The sequence below is a fragment of the Rhinolophus ferrumequinum genome, chromosome 10, assembly GCF_004115265.2.
Source record: "Rhinolophus ferrumequinum isolate MPI-CBG mRhiFer1 chromosome 10, mRhiFer1_v1.p, whole genome shotgun sequence".
Taxonomy (NCBI): domain Eukaryota; kingdom Metazoa; phylum Chordata; class Mammalia; order Chiroptera; family Rhinolophidae; genus Rhinolophus; species Rhinolophus ferrumequinum.
The window spans coordinates 80141605-80161214 of record NC_046293.1 but is presented as its reverse complement, the minus strand read 5'-3'; the positions used below and the strand labels follow the sequence as shown (position 1 = coordinate 80161214).

Here is a 19610-nt window from a genome sequence, read left to right as displayed (position 1 = left end):
AGTTACTATCTGGTCCTACCAGTAGCTCTTTCCCTCCTTTTTTCCCCTTAGTCTAAATACAGAAGGTGCCAAAAAAATGTACACACATTTTAAGAAAGGAAAAAAACAGCATTAAAATTACGCTGATGGTAACCACTTTGAGCACCTCTTATAATTGCAGAAGTCAACCATGACTTGTATTCATCTTTTGTCATCGGTATATATTGAGTATTACAATTTTAATGCAGTTTTTTCCTTTCTTAAAATGTGTATACATTTTTTGGCACCCCCTGTATATATTCAGAGCAAAACTAAGCCTTTTTCTTCTCCTTTGTATTTTTCAGAGGGATTAAAATATTATAGTTTTGAAACCTAATTGATCTTTTTTTTTTTTTTCCTTATACTGTGAATCTGTGTGGGCTGAATTAGAAAAGGCTTTATAAAAGAGATTGAACTGATCTCTCTCAGTGCAAGTAAATTTCTGAATTTTATGCATTGAATCTAGATATTAAAGGGAGGAAGGAAATTCCAAGAAAGCAGAACCAAGAAAGCAGAGACATAGAGGCAGGAGTGACTCTTGTGTGTGTGTGGGTAAGAGTGAGTTGATTTGCCCTAGTAAAGGTAGATTCCTGGACAATTAGGTTGAATAGGTGAGGTTATGCCACATTTTGGAGGGCCTTGTAGGTCATGCAGATACATGTAGATGTGAAGTAACAGATTATTATCCGGTAACAGTAAGAGCCCTTTTAAATCCTTAAGCTTTTTGAGAAGTACATGAATGTAATGAAATTATTATGTAATGTTTTAAAAAGAGTAGATATTTTAATTCAGCTATCTTATACAATTTCATATAAACAGATGCATGTTCTTTAAAAATGTAATATGTTTCTGTAAATCAAAATGTACCTTTTAACGCCTAGTTTAAAGGAGCCCTGCAATGAATCATCTGTAGAGGATCATTTTATAACATAAATAGTCATGTCCTATTTTATTTTTTGTAAAGTTTGCAAATTTTGTAGAATTTAAAATAAATACAGTGTTAAGAAATACACTATACAATTTCTTTCTCTCCTGCATTTTAATATAGTAAAGGAGAGAAAAGTTGAAGCTTGAATAGTAAAGAGTCTGTGGTTGTTGTTGTAGAACCCATCAAGTTCTTCCTCGAGATTCTGTTATAGAAGATTTACGTTTACAGAACAGATACCTCCAAGAAAAACTACATGCTTTAGAAAAACAGTCTTCGAAGGATGCATATTCTAGGCCTTCAGTAAGTGTACATCTTTTTTTTTTCATTTTTCTATTTTAAAGTTTAGAAGTGAAATAAATTTCTACCTTTTCTGGCCAAAACCAGTAGATCCCTGTCTTTAATATTAATGCAGTAGGTTCAATTTTAGTTTTACTAGGTAGTGAGGTATATTGACTTCTTTAATCCTTCTTAGGTAATAACAGTAAACTTAAGATTCTTATGCTTTGCATAAAAATTCATTAAAAATGACTTCTAGAGATTTTAAATGTAGTTGAGTTTTGCGGTGCAAGAACATACCATTAGATAAATATAGGAAAATATGTTATAACATTTTCATCAAACGTATGATACGTTTGTAGTTTTGCTTTATAAAGAATCGCTAATGTAGAATTGTTTGTTGTATCTTATTTTAAATCACTTAGTATGTATATTTCTGTTATTTTTTTTTCCTTTTCCTCTTTTCATGTTTCTTCTCTTTCTTCTGCGTCAAGCAGAATCTGTTATGTGACACAACTCCGCTTTCTAGCCTTGCTATCAGTGTTAATAAATACAGGCGTGATATTTTTCACAAAAAGAACACTTTACACAGGAACCAAAAAAAAACCATAACAGTGCTCAGAGTTAAAAATGGGAAGGGAATAGATGCCAGTGACAACTTACATTATCAGGTACCCAGAAATACTCTACAGCATTACAGTGATGAAGAAAAACACAAAGCAGAAGATATCGTAGATCCAACTCAGTTAAATATATCTGAGGCAAGACCAAACAATAAATCAAGTCCACTTAGGCCAACTAATGGTACCTTGGCGGATTTTAACTCCAATTTTGAAAATGAACCTGACCCTGAAATTGAGAAAATGAAACAAGACTGTTGTGAAAATAATAAGCAGGAACATAAAAACAAGGAAGAGAATGAGCTAGGCAAGGAGGAGCAAGGAGAGGGACATAGAGCTGAAGATGGAAGTCAGAGCACACACAGACATCTGGAAGAATCCACGGGGGCGGACCACGGTCACGCTGCAGTCGCTGCGGCCGCGAATCAGTGTGCGGAGCAAGCTGCCCCGGCGGACCCTGCAACGGATGAGTCGGTCCAGCGCAGAAATGACGGGTCCCAGGTTGGAGCACGTGGCAGCCCTTCACCTCTCTGTTAGCTGAGTTTTCTTCTAGCAAGTAGCATACGTATGTAGTGCAAATAGAAAAAAATTGTGTAGGATTTGTAAAAAATATTGTTAGTAAACGTCTCCTTAAACAATAACATTGGACCACTACCAACAAAATTAGTGGGTATACATTTCCTGATCATGTTACTACTCCGTTTTACCATTGGAGCTCGCTGAAAGGATTCGAGTAGGTAACAGCATAACAAAAATAAGGCACTTTAGAGGTGTTTGTCTGCCTTAGAAATGTCTAATGCAGAATGCTGTAAAATCTCACTACAATTAAAATTTCACTACAGTGAATAATGTCGATAAAAATTTGTTATGACGCTATGTGACATTCTAACATGCATAAGACGTTCCTTTGGTGGTCTTTTTGCCATGTGCTATATAATGAGAAAAGGGAGCTTACATGTATTGCTATCTATGTTGTGTTAGACTCTGTGCCTACATTTCATTTTCACAATACTTCGCAGAGTATTATTTGTATTTTACATGGGAAGCTTGGAGAATAAGTAACTTCTCTAGTGATCAACGAGCAGGATTTAAATGCAGGTCCAGTTTATGAACTTGCTATTAATATGTACATACTACTTTGGGTCGGCTTACAGTACCTTACAGAATAACACATTTGTTCCCAATTGAAATCAAATAGCATTTACCTTTTTTTTTTTACTTTATCCTTTCCACCTAAGACATTCCAGGCAACTTAGTCTTCAAAACATCGACTAAAATTAAATATTAAGAGAAAATGGATGAAAGTGACTTAATTCATATTTCATCCCTTTTTCCAGGTTTATAATGCTTCTTTTTTTCCACTGGATACAAAGTAATTGAGAATTTGAGACTTCCCACTTTATAAAAAAAAGTAATCAAGCGCAGATTTCTCTTTCAAATAACCTATAGTTTAGAATGAAAAGTAAGAGTAAACAAATAATAACCCAAGATGGATTCACGCCAAGACAAATTGCACTGTTACTGAATTTCAGAGGACCGAGTAATTCCTTTAGCTCAAGGAATGAGGAAAAGCTTCCCGAAACAGGAAGGGATTGAGGCACTTCTTTACGTTGGCTTCTGTGTGTTAGTTTGCTAGGCTACCATAACAAAGCCCCACAGGTTTGATAGCTGAAAACAACAGAAGCTTATTCTCACAGTTCTGGAAGCCAGAAGTCCAAAATCAAGGTGTCACAGGGTTGATTCCCTCTTTAGTCTGTGAGAGAAGTTTCTGTCCCAGGCCTTTCTCAATGTCTTGTACATGGCCGTCTTCTACCTGTGTCTTCACATCATCTCCCTTTGTACATGTCTGTGTCCAAACTTCCCTTTTGTATAAGAATACCGTCATTGGATTAGGACCGACCCTAATGACCTTATTTTAACTCAACTATCTCTGAAAAGGCCCTATCTCCAAATAAGATCATTCTGAGGTACTGGGAGTTAGGATTTCAACTTACGAATTTGGGAGTGGAGAGGGAGGTGGGCATAATACAGTCCGTAACAGATAACAGTCATGCTTTATTTTGGAATGGAAAAAAAAATCATAAATTACTTCAGTCATTATAAGAGTAATATGGAAGCATTATACGAGTATGTGTGGATGTTGTTAAGTTATAATTGAATTCACTTCCTATGTTAATTAAAATATACTGTATTATCTTGTCTCCTGCAAGCTTTGTATTCTAACTTATTTATTTGTGGTTGTTTTGTCCAGAGCTCTCCAATTTTCTCATATTCCTTTGAGGAGAAATGTTCCATTTTAGGAAGCACTGTGTTGTCTTACTCAGTATGTCTTATGCAGCTTTTATTTATTAAACCTTAAAAATATTCCTAACTTCACATTTTCTTGAAGACTTCAGAAATAGAGTCAGATCACTGGCAAAGAGAACAGGAGCTTCAGAGGGAAAACTTGAAGTTGTCATCTGAAAATATTGAACTAAAATTTCAACTTGAACAAGCAAATAAAGATTTGCCAAGATTGAAGGTAAATTTAACATTCTTTGATATAGTTAGGAAATCTAAAGCCAGAAAATCTTTTTCTCCTTACTTAATTGTTATGCTTACCACATTAGTTTATGAAGAACACAAAAACTCATATTCCTACAATTCTACGTAGTGTTACACTTTCTACATGTGTTCATTTAACAATTATTTGTTGAGGGCCCTCTTTGTGTCAGGCACTCTTCTAGGTAATGGGAAATAACAATGAAATAAATTCGTGCACTGATAGAACTTACATTCTAGTGGGGAAGGCTGATAAACAAGTAAACAAATCAATGGCGAGTATGTCAGCTTACGTTTAATGCTAAGGAAAAAAAGCATGATTTGTGTGAAGGGTGTGTGTGTGTGTTGGGTGGGGGTATGGGAATTACTATTTGAAACAGAATAGTAATCGAAAGCCTTCCTTAATAAAATGATATTTTAGCAGAGAGCTAAGGGACAGGGAAGGAAGTGGGTCACGCAAATACTGGAAAAGAGTTCCAGACAACAGAAGTAGCAGGTGCAAATGCCCTGAGGCAAGAGGATGGTGGTATATTTCATTGACAATGATTACACTTTAAGATGTTAGGATGTCTCAAAAAATAGTCTTTAAATTAAAAGTATATTAGGATAAGTGTCTCTTTTAGAAATTTTACTTTATTTTGATGTTTATAAAAAGTTTATCTTTGGTTTTCCAAATCATATCCTGTGTATGGGAATTTTCTGTTCTCTGGGCTGGCTAATTGTTTCAGTTCTGTTTTATAACCTAAAATATTATCAATCTTGTTAATTCCACCGGTAATCATATAATTAAGCTATTTCCTGCTTCTCATTCTGATTTAACACTAGTTAGAACTAGTGTTAGAAGTTCAGTTGTCTGTTTCTCTGAAAGTAAGGATCTATGTGTGTAATTAACGGGAGAGTTAAAATCAGACTCCTCAACTCAAATTTATATTGTATATTAAGGCAACAATGTGGAAAATATATCTTAAAAGTCATATACAAAATACTCTTTTATTTATATACTTTAATTCAACATGTCTTAGTTAAAAATTCTCCTTGTTGCTGTAGAGACCCACTTGTTCATTTGGCTATCCAGTTCGAAAGATTGCTAGTTCAGGTGAATTATTTATCTTTCCTTTCCAATGGCTATAGCTTTGCTAAATTGTTACATGTTTGCTTTACTCTTACAGAATCAAGTAAGAGATTTGAAGGAAATGTGTGAATTTCTTAAGAAAGGGAAAGCAGAAGTTGAGCAGAAACTAGGCCATGCCAGAGGGGTGAGTATGTAAAGATATGCCATGTTTGTTTTGCAGTGATAAGCTGGAAATGAAAAAGTTTGGATATGTCATAACAGTAGTGATATGTCTTTACTAGTGCCTACAGTTTCAGTTTTTATTATGTGCAAAACATTATTAAGCTTTTGTCTGTCTTATCATCTGTCACAGCTTACGTGCATTTTATTTCACCAGGATTTCATATCATCTTTTTTTGTTACATATCCCTCCACACCTTGAAAACATTTAACTTTCAGGAATCTTTCTTCTGTTTGTTGAGCTAACTCCTAAGTGCTCCTTGGTCCGATTCTAACATTTTGTAATTTTTTTTTATGATGTCCATGGCAACTTCTTAGTATTTTTTTTTTTTTTATTCTTGTATAGTGGTATCTTGGTTATGGAACGTAATCCGTTCTGGAGACTGTTCGAGTTCTGAAACATTTGAAAACCGAGGCACGGTTTCCCCATAGAAAGTAATGCAAAATGGATTAATCTGTTCCAGACTTTTAAAATCAACCCTTAAAACTGCAAAGTTAGCATGAATTTTACTATCTAATGATACCATAGATCCATAAAATTTACGCTGTTCATAAACCGAAATGTTTGTCAACGGAGACGTTCGAAAACGCTACTACTGTATATTTCTTCCTATGTTATTTTGCATTCACTTTTTGCATGAATAAATGTTGCTCATGAGGTCAAGGCCAAAGATTTCAGCCCGTGTTGATCTCATGTTATTAAGTGGCACAAGTGGAAGCAATCTTAATGGACAAAAACTTTTTCAGTAATATTAAATATATGATGGATTTGGTAAAAATATTGAGTATCAGTAGAAAAGGACAAATATTTTGTTGACAGTCAGAAATATTCATGTTATAAGTAATAATCTATTTCTTAATTTAACCTTTTCTAAGGTAATTATGAAAGTATACAGTATTAAAATTATGTAAAAGTTTATATTTTTAGGGCTATTCATTGGACAATGTGAATACTGACTGAAATGCCAAAAAAGTAAGCAGATTACTTGACTGTTGGAAAACTGTTTCTATTTTAAATTATAAGCAGTTAAACTTATTAATTTGTGACCCATCTCTTTTGATAACTTTACACCAGGATTTTTATTTCAGATTCTTTTTTTCTATTTATATTGGACAGAAACTAAATTTCTAATCAATGGTTGTTCTTAAAGTAAATCACCTCTATTATGCTGCAATTCAAATTCGATAACTCATGAGCTCTTTAAAGGCACATTTTTTCTTTTGTGTTTTTTTCCTACATAAAGAAACCTCTGCAATCCTGCAATGAGCTAATGCTAAATCGAATATTTATGTTGTTAAGTTTATTCATTTGAAACAGACATCGAGGCTAGAGTATTTAAGCTATTGCTTATCAGCTGCATGACTCTAGGATTATTAAATTCTGAGTCTTGCTATTCTTGTATGTAAAATGAGAATTGTAATTCCTATCTCATAGGGTTATTCTAATGATGAGTGAAAGTAATACAAGCTTTGGCTTCAAATGTTAGGAATCAATAATGTGAGTATAATAATGCACATGTTGAGTTTATATTATACTCTCTGAAATATTTGATTAAATAAAAAGTTAATATATTTTTTTGTAGTCTGGTAGAAGTGGAAAGACAATCCCAGAATTAGAAAAAACCATTGGCTTAATGAAAAAAGTAGTTGAAAAAGTCCAAAGGGAAAATGAACAGTTGAAAAAAGCATCAGGAATACTGACCAGTGAAAAAATGGCTAACATTGAGCTGGAAAATGAAAAGTTGAAGGTAATATTTTAAATGTGATCACTTTTATGGAATGTTTTACTATTATAATTTTTATTAATTTTTTAAAGAAAATTTTAAATATAATCAAACTATATAAAATGGCTTTAATGGATGCAGTTGATATTTTACACCTATAGAAAGAACTTATTGGAAGCGAAGAGTAGTTAGAGTAGCTCCATTTGGTCATCTTATTATTTTAAGACCAATGGTTCTTACTCTGGCAACATAAAATAATTACCTGTATCTGTTTTCAAAAATACAGGTGCCTAAACCCCCAGTGCTGAGATTATTTAGATTCCTCTGGGGTGCGTACTACCATAAGTATTGTGATTTTTTATTTTTCTAATGTGTAGCCAAGGTTGGAAATCTTTGTTGTAGCTGACCAGTATTAGATAGAAGACTAATTCTAACTATCAAATACAATCGCTACAACTACTTTGAATTAAGTTTTATAAGTTTACAAGATCTTCTTTTATTTCATTGTCTTGATAATGTACATTTTTTATTATTATTATTACAAGGCTGAATTAGAAAAACTTAAAGCTCATTTTGGACGACAACTGAGCATGCACTATGAATCCAAGACCAAAGGCACAGAGAAAATTGTTGCTGAAAATGAAAGGCTTCATAAAGAACTTAAAAAAGTATGACTTCCTTTAGTGATTATAATTATTTTTTATGTTAATTAATACATCTTGAAAAAACTGAATGAAAACGTTGATGAGCGTGTTTATTCAAAGTAGATATTAAGGGATTTAGCAATTGTATTTTTATGCCTGCCATCCTTTCACCATGGGGAACATTGAAAATAAAAATAAAAATTAATAAATTAAGAAGCCATATAATGTGGAAGCTACATGGCTGGCATTCACATCTTAGCTCTGTCACTTATTAGCCATGATAACTAGTCAAGCTGCTAACCTCCCTCTAACCTCAATTTCCTCATCTATAAAATTGGGAATAGTAAGTATATCTATTTCACCATTAAGGAGTATATGAAACTGTTTTGTTAAACAAACAGTAAGATTCCTTTCTAAGTGACAAAATATATTCCTTCCCAAGACAAATAGGAATTATTTATGTGGATGATCCAGTGAATAAATTGAAATTAATATTTTTAAACTACTTATCTGAATGTACTGTGAGACCACAGTGATACTGTGCTTTGAATGTAGATGTTTAATAGTGGAAATAATCTGTGGTACTTACACATAGTTTATGCTTATAGATAGGGGTACAGGTATTAGAGAGTCAAAATAAAACTTTTAAATGTGTGATAAACAAAGACGACAGATTAAAGTAGCCAAACAAAACTACAAATTTAAAGTAACCGCTAGAATACTTGTAAATTTATGTTTTTAAACCTCATTTACATAATCTGTTGTGATTATAATTGTATTGCTGTTTTAGAGTAAAGGAAACATTGGGTTTTTATTGGAATCTTAATCAGCATTTAGGACTCCAGATTATTTTTGTTTTGTAATTTATAGTGATAATTTTGAATATACTGCATCTATGGCAACATTATTATGCTTTGTTGTAATATACTAATTATCTTTTAAAAATAGGAAACTGAAGCTGCAGAGAAATTGCGTATAGCCAAGAATAATTTAGAGATATTAAATGAGAAGCTGACAGTTCAGCTAGAAGAGACTGGTAAGAGATTACAGTTGGCAGAAAGTAGAGGTCCCCAGCTTGAAGGAGCTGACAGCAAGAGCTGGAAATCAATTGTTGTTACCAGGTAGGAGGAAATAGTTTAAACTTGCACAAAGTTTAATAAGTTCTAATTCCGCTGTTTTTAACAGAATATGACGGTTCTGATTAACTTAGCTCTTTCCTAATGAACTGTTGGTTATTTATTTTAACATGATACTCTTTTTTTTGTCCTAGCATAGCCAGAGACTCTTTTTCTTCCTTAAAGTGTTTAATTGGGTGGCAGGGCATGGCACAGAGCAGAGCTGGGGCTGGGTGGGCATCAGGAAGCTGCTGTCAGCCACCAGCCTGGACTGATGGTGCCCAGCTTTTCCTGGGTGCTGCTTCTGTCCAGCTGCAACTCAGCTTCTTGGTTGTGTTCATTTTCTACCTCAAGGATAAGCCAGGCACAATTGAGCTGTCTTGTCACAACCTGTAGCATACTGGACCTGGGTGGTACTGAAATTTTGGTGTTATATTTGGGCAACTTGTTCTTCAAATACCCCAACCAGGTGAATTCAGCAACAGCTTTAGTGTCTTACTGGCTGGCCTCTGCCTTCTGGCACTCGATTGTCTCCTACTCCATGAACCTTTTCTACAAGTATGTGCAATCCTGCCTGTCAAATAAGCTCTGTGGCTGTGAAAGAGGTGATGGGCATTCATGAGTAAGCCGTACTATGTTCATGGCCGCTGTCTCCACAGTGGCTCATCAAGACTCTGATTAGTCAGTAAAAGGCTTTGGTGTCATTCTCAATTACAGCCATAAGCAGCAGCTTCAAGGAACATGAAAGCTAGAGACCAATGAGATCCTGCCTCTCTGCTTTCCCGTTAGTCATCCTGTATGAAGTTGTGCTCTTTACATCTGCTGGCCCCATTTCCAAAGGCCAACCCCTCTTTATCTTCCCATATTCTAGAGTTTATTATGTTCCTGCATCCCAGTTTCCCTTTTAGTGTCTCCCTGCTGTTTAGAGTGGACTTGATGATGGGTGGGAAGGCAGTAGCTGTTACCACGACTAGAATGGGAGCCTCAGCAAGTCCCACAGTGGGCCCGCCGCCCTGCACTTACTTGGCCCTTGTCATCCAAGTGTAAGCATAACAGGAAGATTATGCAGGTAGAGGAGAGGGCAACACAGGTGGCCAGGCAGTCCAGGCAAAGGATCCTGGGTTCCTGTCCTACTATCATACTGAGAGGAGGCAGAAGCCAATCTAGGCCTCTCTTAACTGTCAGAGGGCTAGGGTGGGGGTTAAAGGAAATAACGCAGGGAAAAGTGTAAAGGGGAGAAGGTGTCTCGTTTGTCTGCTTGGACTCTGGCAGAGGCTCTCAACCAGCGACCCTATCAGTTGATTTCTTTGTCCTTTATTTTCTTCCATTATCATGTATGGACTCAAAGAATTTTGAGTTGCTTTGAGATGTATTTATTCGGCAGATAATTACTCAAGTACCCGCTACATGCCAGATGTGCTTTATGTTAAATGTTTTTTCTAAAACACGTGCCTTGGTTCCTTTGGAGAGCCAGGTAGTTTCCATGGCTCAGAAACACCTAATTTTCACTGTGACTTTAGGTAAATTATATCTCTTTCCTGTGAGCTCAAGTTTTTGTATCTATGGAGATGATAATCCGTCCTTCCTTTTCTAAAGTGGGCTGTGTAAGCCTGCAGAAAAGATTATTAATGTGAAAATGGTTTATAAAGTATATAAACCTTTAAGAGGGGTAGAAATATTTAACCATATTTGAAGATGACTTTGCCTTTTATATTATTTATGTCTGTTTAATCTGAGAACTGTACAGGTAACAGCATAGAGTAGGCCTTCAGTAATCCCTCTTGAAAAAGACATTAAGTCCTAATAGAGTCCACTTGACAGAGAGAAGGATCATTCTGACCTTGGCCTCCAGCCTTCCTATATCCACCAAAAAAAAATGTGCTAAGGTCTGCAGCAGGGATTATACATCTAGCTCAGTGTAAGTGGTTTAGGGATCTCTTATGGGACCCAGGACCCATTAGGTCTTCCTCATGCCGAAACTTTTATAGTTGCTCTATTAGTGACTCAAGAAATGAATGACATGAGTGACACCTATTCCATATCAAGCCTTATCCTGCCTGCTGAGAAAGGTTGTGGTGATGCAAGAGCTGTTTTAGATTTGGGTGATCAGAGAAGGCCTCTCTGATTGGGTGGCATTTGAGCAGAAAGTTGAATGAAATGAAGAGGTGAGCTTCTGATATTTCATCAGTTTGGTCGATAGTCTTTGTTAGGTTAAAACATTGCCTTCTCATCTGAGTTTCTAAGATTTATCAAAAACTTTTGAATATATTGAGATAATTTTCTTCCTCATACTATCCTTACCTGATTTTGTTGCCAAAGCATTCTTTCTTTTCTTTGAAAAAGTTTGAATATTATAAGCATCGTCTTCCTTTAAGGTGGTATGATGTGCTTGTAAAACCATTTGAGCTCAATGTTTTAAAATTTTCTATTGGAGTCTGAATTTTGTTTTTTTTAACTTTTGATCATTTCTTTAATGGTTACAAATCTATTCAGATTTTTATAAGCTTCATCCCTTTCCTAACACAGACCATTTGTCTCAGGCCCACTTTTACATATCTTTCTTCTCCCAGCAGTCCTTTGATTTTGTTCTACCTGGATACCTTCTCTTTTTTGTGTGTTTGTGTGTGTTTATGTGTGTATATGAAATGCTTTAATTTGTGATCTTTATATTCCTAATAGTCAATAATACAAAATTTGATATTCTGATGAATTTTACTTTCAATTTTTTTGTTTTGCAACTGAAAAGGCATTCATTCTAATATTTTACAGTGGTCAAATTCATGCTCTATCCTTGTTTATAACCTTGAGAAACACCTAAATCCTTTGTTTTAATTGGCCTCTCTGTTGGGTAGGGATACTTAGTCCTTGCTGTCACCTAATGCTAAATAAATACGTAGCAAGATTTGACTAGAAGAGTATAATAAGACAACTCTTTGTTATTTTTAGTGCAGTCATATGAACTGACTTTTAAATCAATGAAATTATTTTCCATGTCTACACCAATTATTTTCCTTTATACTTTTAGAATGTATGAAACCAAATTGAAAGAATTGGAAACTGATATTGCCAAAAAAACACAAAGCCTAACTGATCTTAAGCAGCTTGTAAGACAAGCAACAGAGAGGGAACAAAAAGTTAAGAAATACACTGAAGACCTCGAGCAACAGGCAAGTAATGTTGTTTTTTCTTTACATGATAAAAAAAAATGAATTATATCTCAGGCCATTCCTTGGCATTGTCTTCTGTAGAAAAAAATGAACTCTTGACAAATTTTTCCCCGGGAGGCCCATCTAAGTGAATGACACCACCATTCCACCCGTTTGTTTAAGCCAAAAATCCTGGATCATCAACTTGTTGTTTTCTCTCACACCCCACATCTTTTTCATTACATCATGTCAGCTCAATTTTCAAAATATATCTCAAATCTGACATCTCAGCACCTGTAGCACTGCCACTATAGTCCAAGCTTTCTCTCATACCTACACCATTGCAATCATTTCCTAACTGGTCTCCTTGCTTCGACTCGTGCCTTGTGTCACCTTCTCCCTATCTCTGACCTATTCTTACATTACTGCCAAGTAATCCTTTCAAAGCATAAAGCAAATCATAGTAGCCCCATCCTTAGATTATCCCAGTGGTTCCCCATTACCCGGGAATAAAACCGTATTGGTTTCCTCTCTAGCTTCATCTTTCCTTTCCTCCTCATTCAGTGTTCTAGCCACAATGACCTTTCAGTCTTTTGAACAAACCAACTCATTCAAACTTCAGGGACTTGTACTTGTTTCCCTTCTTTAGAATAATATTCACCCAAGTATTCTCGTAACTCACTCCCTCACTTCATGTCTCTATTTAAATGGAGGCTCCTCAGACCTTCCTTAACCCTATACCACCTTCCATCATTCTGTCCTCTTACCCTGGGATATTTCTCTTGATAGCCCTGCCTTTCCTCTGGCACTGTTACCACATCACATCACATATCACATTACATCATATCACATCACATCACCACCCCACACCCCACACACACACCACACAGCACCCCACATCACATACTCATTTTTTGCCTTCCCTCACTGTGAGGACCGTGGGAACATGCAGGAAGAGATTTTGCTTATTTTATTCATTGCTGTTTCCTCTATGCCTAGGACATTACCTGACATGCTTAGTTAACAAATAATTGCTGAATGAATAATGACTAGAAACATGATCGATGTATCTTCATGTGTGCTTTTGAAAACCCAACTTTTAAAATTATGCTTTATTGAAAATGTGTATCTTTATGAAACCTCGTATTTCCATGTCAAACTTTATTTTCTAACTTCATTGTGCCCAAAGATTGAGATTCTCAAACATATTCCTGAAGGTGCTGAGACAGAGCAAGGCCTTCAACGGGAGCTTCAAATTCTTAGGTACATTATCTGTTCATATGATACCTTTTTTCTTTAAAGAATAGGATTTTTCAACTTTGCTACCTAAAAGGCTTATCGACCTTATTTCATCCTAATTCCAATCGTCTTTTATATAATAAATGCTGAAAAAATTGTAAACCAGATCCTCATATAGGTATCAAGATTTGTAATTTAAACTCCCTTACTAGCATTGACTGTATAAAACCTTAACTCATCAGAGACAGATATTAATGTAAGAGAGAAAAAAAATGTCTTTACTTCCAGGGTTCTGGGTAGTATTCTCTCATGAGGCTCCTCCAATAGGAAAACTACTCTTGAAAATGACATCAGGCCAGCTTTTAAGAAAAACATGAAGAGTTGATTCCATGATCTCTCTTTGAGAATGGGGTAGTATGGCAGCAGTGAGAGTAAATGAATGTGTATTTTTATAAATATGAGCAAGTTCAAAGCACTGTACTGTTTATAAGAAATGCCCATATATTTTCTGGAGCAATGTCTGTTTTTTTTAAATACTACTTTATCGTTGTGTTCTAGATTAGCTAATAGTCAGCTGGAAAAAGAAAAAGCAGAACTAATCCATCAGATAGAAGTACACAAAGACCAAAGTGGAACTCAGAGCATCATACCTGGTAATGTACTTGAGAACACCTTTAAAGCACGTTAGCTAACCCAAGTTTTTGAATTAGTCTGCCTTTATTGTTTGTTCACAGATTTCTGTTAACTGTCTTCCTATAGAGTTAAATGCCCGATATAAATTTTTAGATCTGTTTCTTACTCTATGCAATAATAAAAATCCCATCGAAGTTTTTGTTTGTAGTGTTAAATAGCAAGTACTGTAGTGTTTTTCTCCTTAAGTTCCATGTGGGTGTTACAGATTTAATCATGATACAGTGCTAAGCGATGAATACTAGGTTTGTTGCTTCTAGTTTCTAAGCATAGGCCCTTTTAAGCCCTCTGAACATTTTCTTCTAAATGTTGTCATCTGGTAATTAATTTAAAAACTCCGTAAGTAAACATTGCCTATATTAGTTTTCTTTTTTTAAAAAGTAACTCATCCTTCTACCTGCTTCCATTCACATGCAGAAATGATTACTAATCATTCCCCTATTCCTATGTGCTTATGTATGCATATATACATACATACATACTGCATATGCACATGCGTTCACACACAATCACTAGTCGATCCTCATTATTTGTAAGTTCTGTATTTGTGAATTCACCTACTAACTAAAATTTACCTGTAACACCATAATCAGTACTCGTGGTGCTTTTACGAAAATACAGACTAGTGAAAAATTTGACCCACACTTTTCCAGGGGAGAGCAACAAGGTGGCACTCTGCATTTTTTTTTTTTAATTAAAGTTTATTGAGGTGACAATGGTTAGTAAAATCACATAGGTTTCAGGTGTACAATTCTGTAATACATCATCTATATATCCCATTGTGTGCTCACCACCCAGTCAGTTCTCCTTCCATCGCCATATATTTGATTGCTTTTACCCTCATCTGCTACCCTCGCTCCCCCCTTACCCTTTGGTAACCGCTAAACTGTTATCTATGTCTATGACTTTTTGTTTCTTTGTCTTGTTCCTTTGTTGCTTTCTTGTTTTAGCTTTCACACAGAGATGACCGGAGGATGAGGCGGGGTAGGGGGTCAGTGCCATTCAGGGCCAGTAGCTCTGGTTCTGGGGTGAGTTGGACTGGATTTAAATCCCAGTTCTGACATTTGTTAGTGGGGCAGCCTCAGGAGAGTCACTTGACACTTCCAAACCTTGTTTTCTTCTTTGAAACAAAATAGAATCTACCTGGATGAGCTGTTTCCAGGATTTCAGATTATAATCTGAGACGTGTGTGTTTATGTCTATACGCATATGTGTGTGAGTATAGAGATATAGGTAGAGACTATATCTATCTGTCTCTCTATATATATGTATATACTGGAGGTGCCCAGAAAATGTATACACATTTTGAGAGAGGTTAACATTTTGATCGTTGCTCAAGCAGTAGTTCGCCGTAATCAGAAATGTCTAGACGCTGACGGTAACCACTTTGAGCACCTTTTGTAACTGCAGAAGTTAAACATGACTTGTATTCATCTTTTGTTATCAGTGTATATTAATACAGTTTTTTCCTTTCTTAAAAAGTGTATACATTGTTTTGGCACCCCCTGTGTGTGGGGGTGTGTGTGTATTCCCTAAAAGCAATGGTTTAATATACACTAATTCATTGTTCCAGTTGACTCTATAGACCATAACTACTGCAAACAATGAGAAACAATTGTTTGTACTGTATATTTATGATAGCTGATAGCTTGATGGAAATAGCCAAACTTTGTGCCAAAGCCAATTTATATCTGAACAATCTTGGACTATTTCATATAGCTTTTTCAATATCCTACCTTAGCCCTTTACTACTTTGTATTAAAGCTGTCACGTATGACTTGTACCAGAAACTATGCTCAGTGCATTTAAATTCTTGTAGCCCTGTATGGTAGGTACTGTTGTCTCCACTTTACCTGTGATAAACAGATTCAAAGAGGTTAAGTAATCAGTCCCCAAGGTCACAACAGGTAGGAAGTAGCAGAGGCAAGATGAAACCGAAATCTAGGAAACACCAAAGCTCCTCTCTGTTCCCTGCTATTGACCACGATGCCGCATTGCCTCTTGGTGGCTGAAAGTAGTCTTGTCTTGACAGCACCTCTCGTAGCAGCCAGCTCAGTATGCTGGACTAGACCCATGACCAAAAAGCTGTTAGTGCTGTTGACATGAGGCAAGTTCTCTCCAAACCTGTTTTCTGAGAGGGAATCTCTGAACCTTCATAGTCCTTGTCTGCAGGACATAAGGACACATAACTTATTTCAGATTGCCGAGGCTCAAAAGCAAACCATAACTGTTGGAAATTCTAAAGCACTATTTAAATATAAATGGTCATTAAGCTAACTTTTGGAAATCCCACAAGGGGATCAAATATATGGTGATGGAAGGAGAACTGACCCTGGGTGGTGAGTACACAATGTGATATATAGATGATGTATTACAGAATTGTACACCACAAATCTTAAGTAATTTTACTAACCATTGTCACCCCAATAAATTTAAAAGTAAAAGAAAAAAAAATCAACTCAATATAGCATCCAAGTGATTAACTATCAACTGTGTAAAAGACCATTAGCACGTTCTGTGAAGGTGTGAGGAGGAAGGCTTTGATAAGTATGATTTTGCTCTGCCTTCCAAAAGAAGATGGGTTCTGCTGCCTCTATTCCCATAAGGATGAGGAATGTATTTCCTGTCTCCAACTTATAACTACAGGACCATTTGAAGAGCACCTTAATAGAATATACTTTCTGTACCATTCATGAAAATGTGTTTGCTGCCCATTATTTTCTCAAACTTTCGCATTACTTTTAAAATTTTACCTTTCAATGGCTGCAAAATATGATCACATGACACATATGTAGTGGTTAACGTGAAGAAAATACCAGACTAGCAATTAAAAGTAAAAATACTATTTGCCATTTGGTTGTCATTATAAAATTAGAGATGTTAACTCTGCGGGAGGGAATGCATAAATTCAAACAAAGCCCTTGTGCTGTTTGTGTTCTTACGTATTCCACGGAAGTTTCAGGACTTTGTGTACATCTTTGTGTAGCCCATCCTGCTTAGCATGCTTTGCACATATTAGTCCTTACACGGTAACTGCATACCAATCTACATGGAATTGCTCGGCAGTGCTGCTGGGCCAGCTGATGGGTGTAGCCCCTTAACTAAGTCTACTTATTCTTCTGTTGTACTTTTAGTACTCAAGTTTTGCTGGGTCTAGAATTTTTCTCTGGAACCTAACAGTCTTCCATGTAAAACTTAACCTCACTCTACACTTCTAACACTTAGCAGACATCTATTCTCTTTGCCTTCTATGGAATTACAATATCTGGCAGAGGTAGCATATATGCACAGTCTGAAGTGTTTCGGTCATAAAATGCCACATTTTCCAGGCTCTAATTTCATAAATTTTCTCATTCTCTAAAACAAATCATTTATCTTGAACTTATTCAGAATGGGAAAAAGCTGAGTCTAAATTTTGTAATTTTTTTGTCAGTTCCTGGTCAACTAAAGGAAAAGGTAAAAGATCTGGAGACACAGCTCAAAACCTCATTTCTAGAAAAGCAGCACATGGAGGTAATTAAATATTTAATATATCTAATTATATTGTTACAAATGGTTTGCGAAAACACCTATTGAAAACTATTTTTATGATCGCCTTTTTGAATTCTAAGTATGTATCCTAAAAATTCCTGGGATTGTATTTTATATTTGACCTTGATGTTACAAAGTTCATTACATTCAGCTGTCAAAAATATTTATTAAACAAGAGCTACCAAAAAAAAATTGAGATAAAACAAATCAGATAAGAGAAAATTTTTTAATTGTCACAACTATAGATCATTATTTTAATATTTTCTTAATTTTGGGGTCACATTGCAAACAGTGTCTTTTATTTTTGAAATTCTTTTCAGGAATAGTTCCCTTCCCTTATGCTATGCTTTATCTGTTTAAGAAATCTGTAAAGACAACAAAAGAGCTTGCTATGGGAGTTAAGTATGATAGCTGGCTATTCTAAATGGTTGCTGAAGCTCAAACTGTCTCTTCACTAGATGTATAACTCTTAGCCAGGCAGAAGCCCTAGCGTTTCCCTGATCATAAATATATTTATAAGAAGTTGAGCATTATTCTTTAAAAACTAGGTATTTGTAATAAGAAAATATAAGTGAGATCTAAGCCAAAGAATCTTGACCAAAACAACCTCCATGTTGTGAACAGCCAAGTTTTTTTGGTTGCCTCACTGAGATTATCTGAGGGTGTACTGCCTTTGGAGAAAGATAAAATCCCAATTTAAGAGCTAAAAAATTTTAGTCAAAGACTGGGACATAACGTACAAAAAATAATTTGATTTGACAGTTAACAGGTTACTTATACTGTACAATGAAACCTTATTAACAAAATCTTAAGAAAATAATTCTGCCTTTATAAGTGTATTTGACTACTCAGGTTATTTTGGCTTTCATGTTTGCAATTAAGTCTCTTTAGTTCAAACCTAAAGAGTGCATTATATATGTATATAATTAAGGACAATATGTTTCTATTAGGAGGAAATAAAAAAGCTGAAGAAAGAACTGGAAAATTTTGATCCTTCATTTTTTGAAGAAATTGAAGATCTGAAGTATAATTACAAAGAAGAAGTGAAAAAAAATATTCTTTTAGAAGAAAAGTTAAAAAAACTTTCTGAACAATTTGGAGTTGAATTAACTAGTCCTGTTGCTGCTTCTGAACAGTCTGAAGATGAAGAGGGAAGTTCTGTTAATTTCCCCAATTAAGAGCAGTTATAACTATAGTTTTAAATTATTTAACTATTTATTAACTTTATAAGTTAAAATTCCATCTGGAAATCAAGCAAGTCTCTGACCTACATGATTTCCTTCCCAGTACCTTGTGCCTCTACCTAAATTGGAATTTTTAGTAAATAAAATTATATGAAATTTTTAACATATTAGAAAAGTATATTTTTGAAGATTTTTAGAATAAGTTATGACTATCAAAGAGGCAATGATCTACGGTGAATTTCTGTACATTTATAATGTTTTGATTAAGTTTTAAACAGTATGAGGATAAACTTTAACAAAAATTTTAACATTTAAAATTGGGTTTTATATAGACTTAGCTACATATATGTGTTAAGATTTTCAAATTTTCTGTGTATCTATAATTTTATATGTATCTATCTATCTATCTATCTATATATAGATAGATAGATAGATATATCTCTACAAATATGAGGTCGAGCCATGTTTTGTTAAATGTCTGCAAGATTAGGTTAAATTCAGCTTAAACTATTTAATTTTGAAAGTAAACTATCCAAAATTGTTAGTTTAATTGTTGTCTTTAAATTACCACTCAGTTATAGTGGACAGAATCCAACCTTTGTACGAGCTGAGGAACTTACCATTACTTACATTTTAAAGTTCATTTGCTGATTATAAGTAAGA

General features: G+C 35.0%; 1 protein-coding gene across 2 annotated transcripts in view; it reads left to right on the top strand.

Annotated features, from left to right (window-relative positions):
• Nucleotides 1-19489, top strand: part of CEP290 (centrosomal protein 290) — an 88899-nt gene extending 69410 nt beyond the window's left edge. The window contains exons 45-56 of one of the 2 annotated variants that reach the window (XM_033116923.1): nt 1123-1246; nt 1720-2343; nt 4232-4363; nt 5553-5639; nt 7258-7422; nt 7944-8066; nt 8991-9163; nt 12183-12324; nt 13493-13566; nt 14101-14195; nt 17666-17745; nt 18714-19489. In XM_033116923.1, the coding sequence (XP_032972814.1) occupies nt 1123-1246; nt 1720-2343; nt 4232-4363; nt 5553-5639; nt 7258-7422; nt 7944-8066; nt 8991-9163; nt 12183-12324; nt 13493-13566; nt 14101-14195; nt 17666-17745; nt 18714-18941 (2047 nt within the window). In that variant the 3' untranslated portion in view covers nt 18942-19489. The remainder of the gene's footprint in view (nt 1-1122; nt 1247-1719; nt 2344-4231; nt 4364-5552; nt 5640-7257; nt 7423-7943; nt 8067-8990; nt 9164-12182; nt 12325-13492; nt 13567-14100; nt 14196-17665; nt 17746-18713) is intronic. The other variant, XM_033116924.1, reaches the window with a different exon arrangement.
• Nucleotides 19490-19610: the final 121 nt, after the last annotated feature.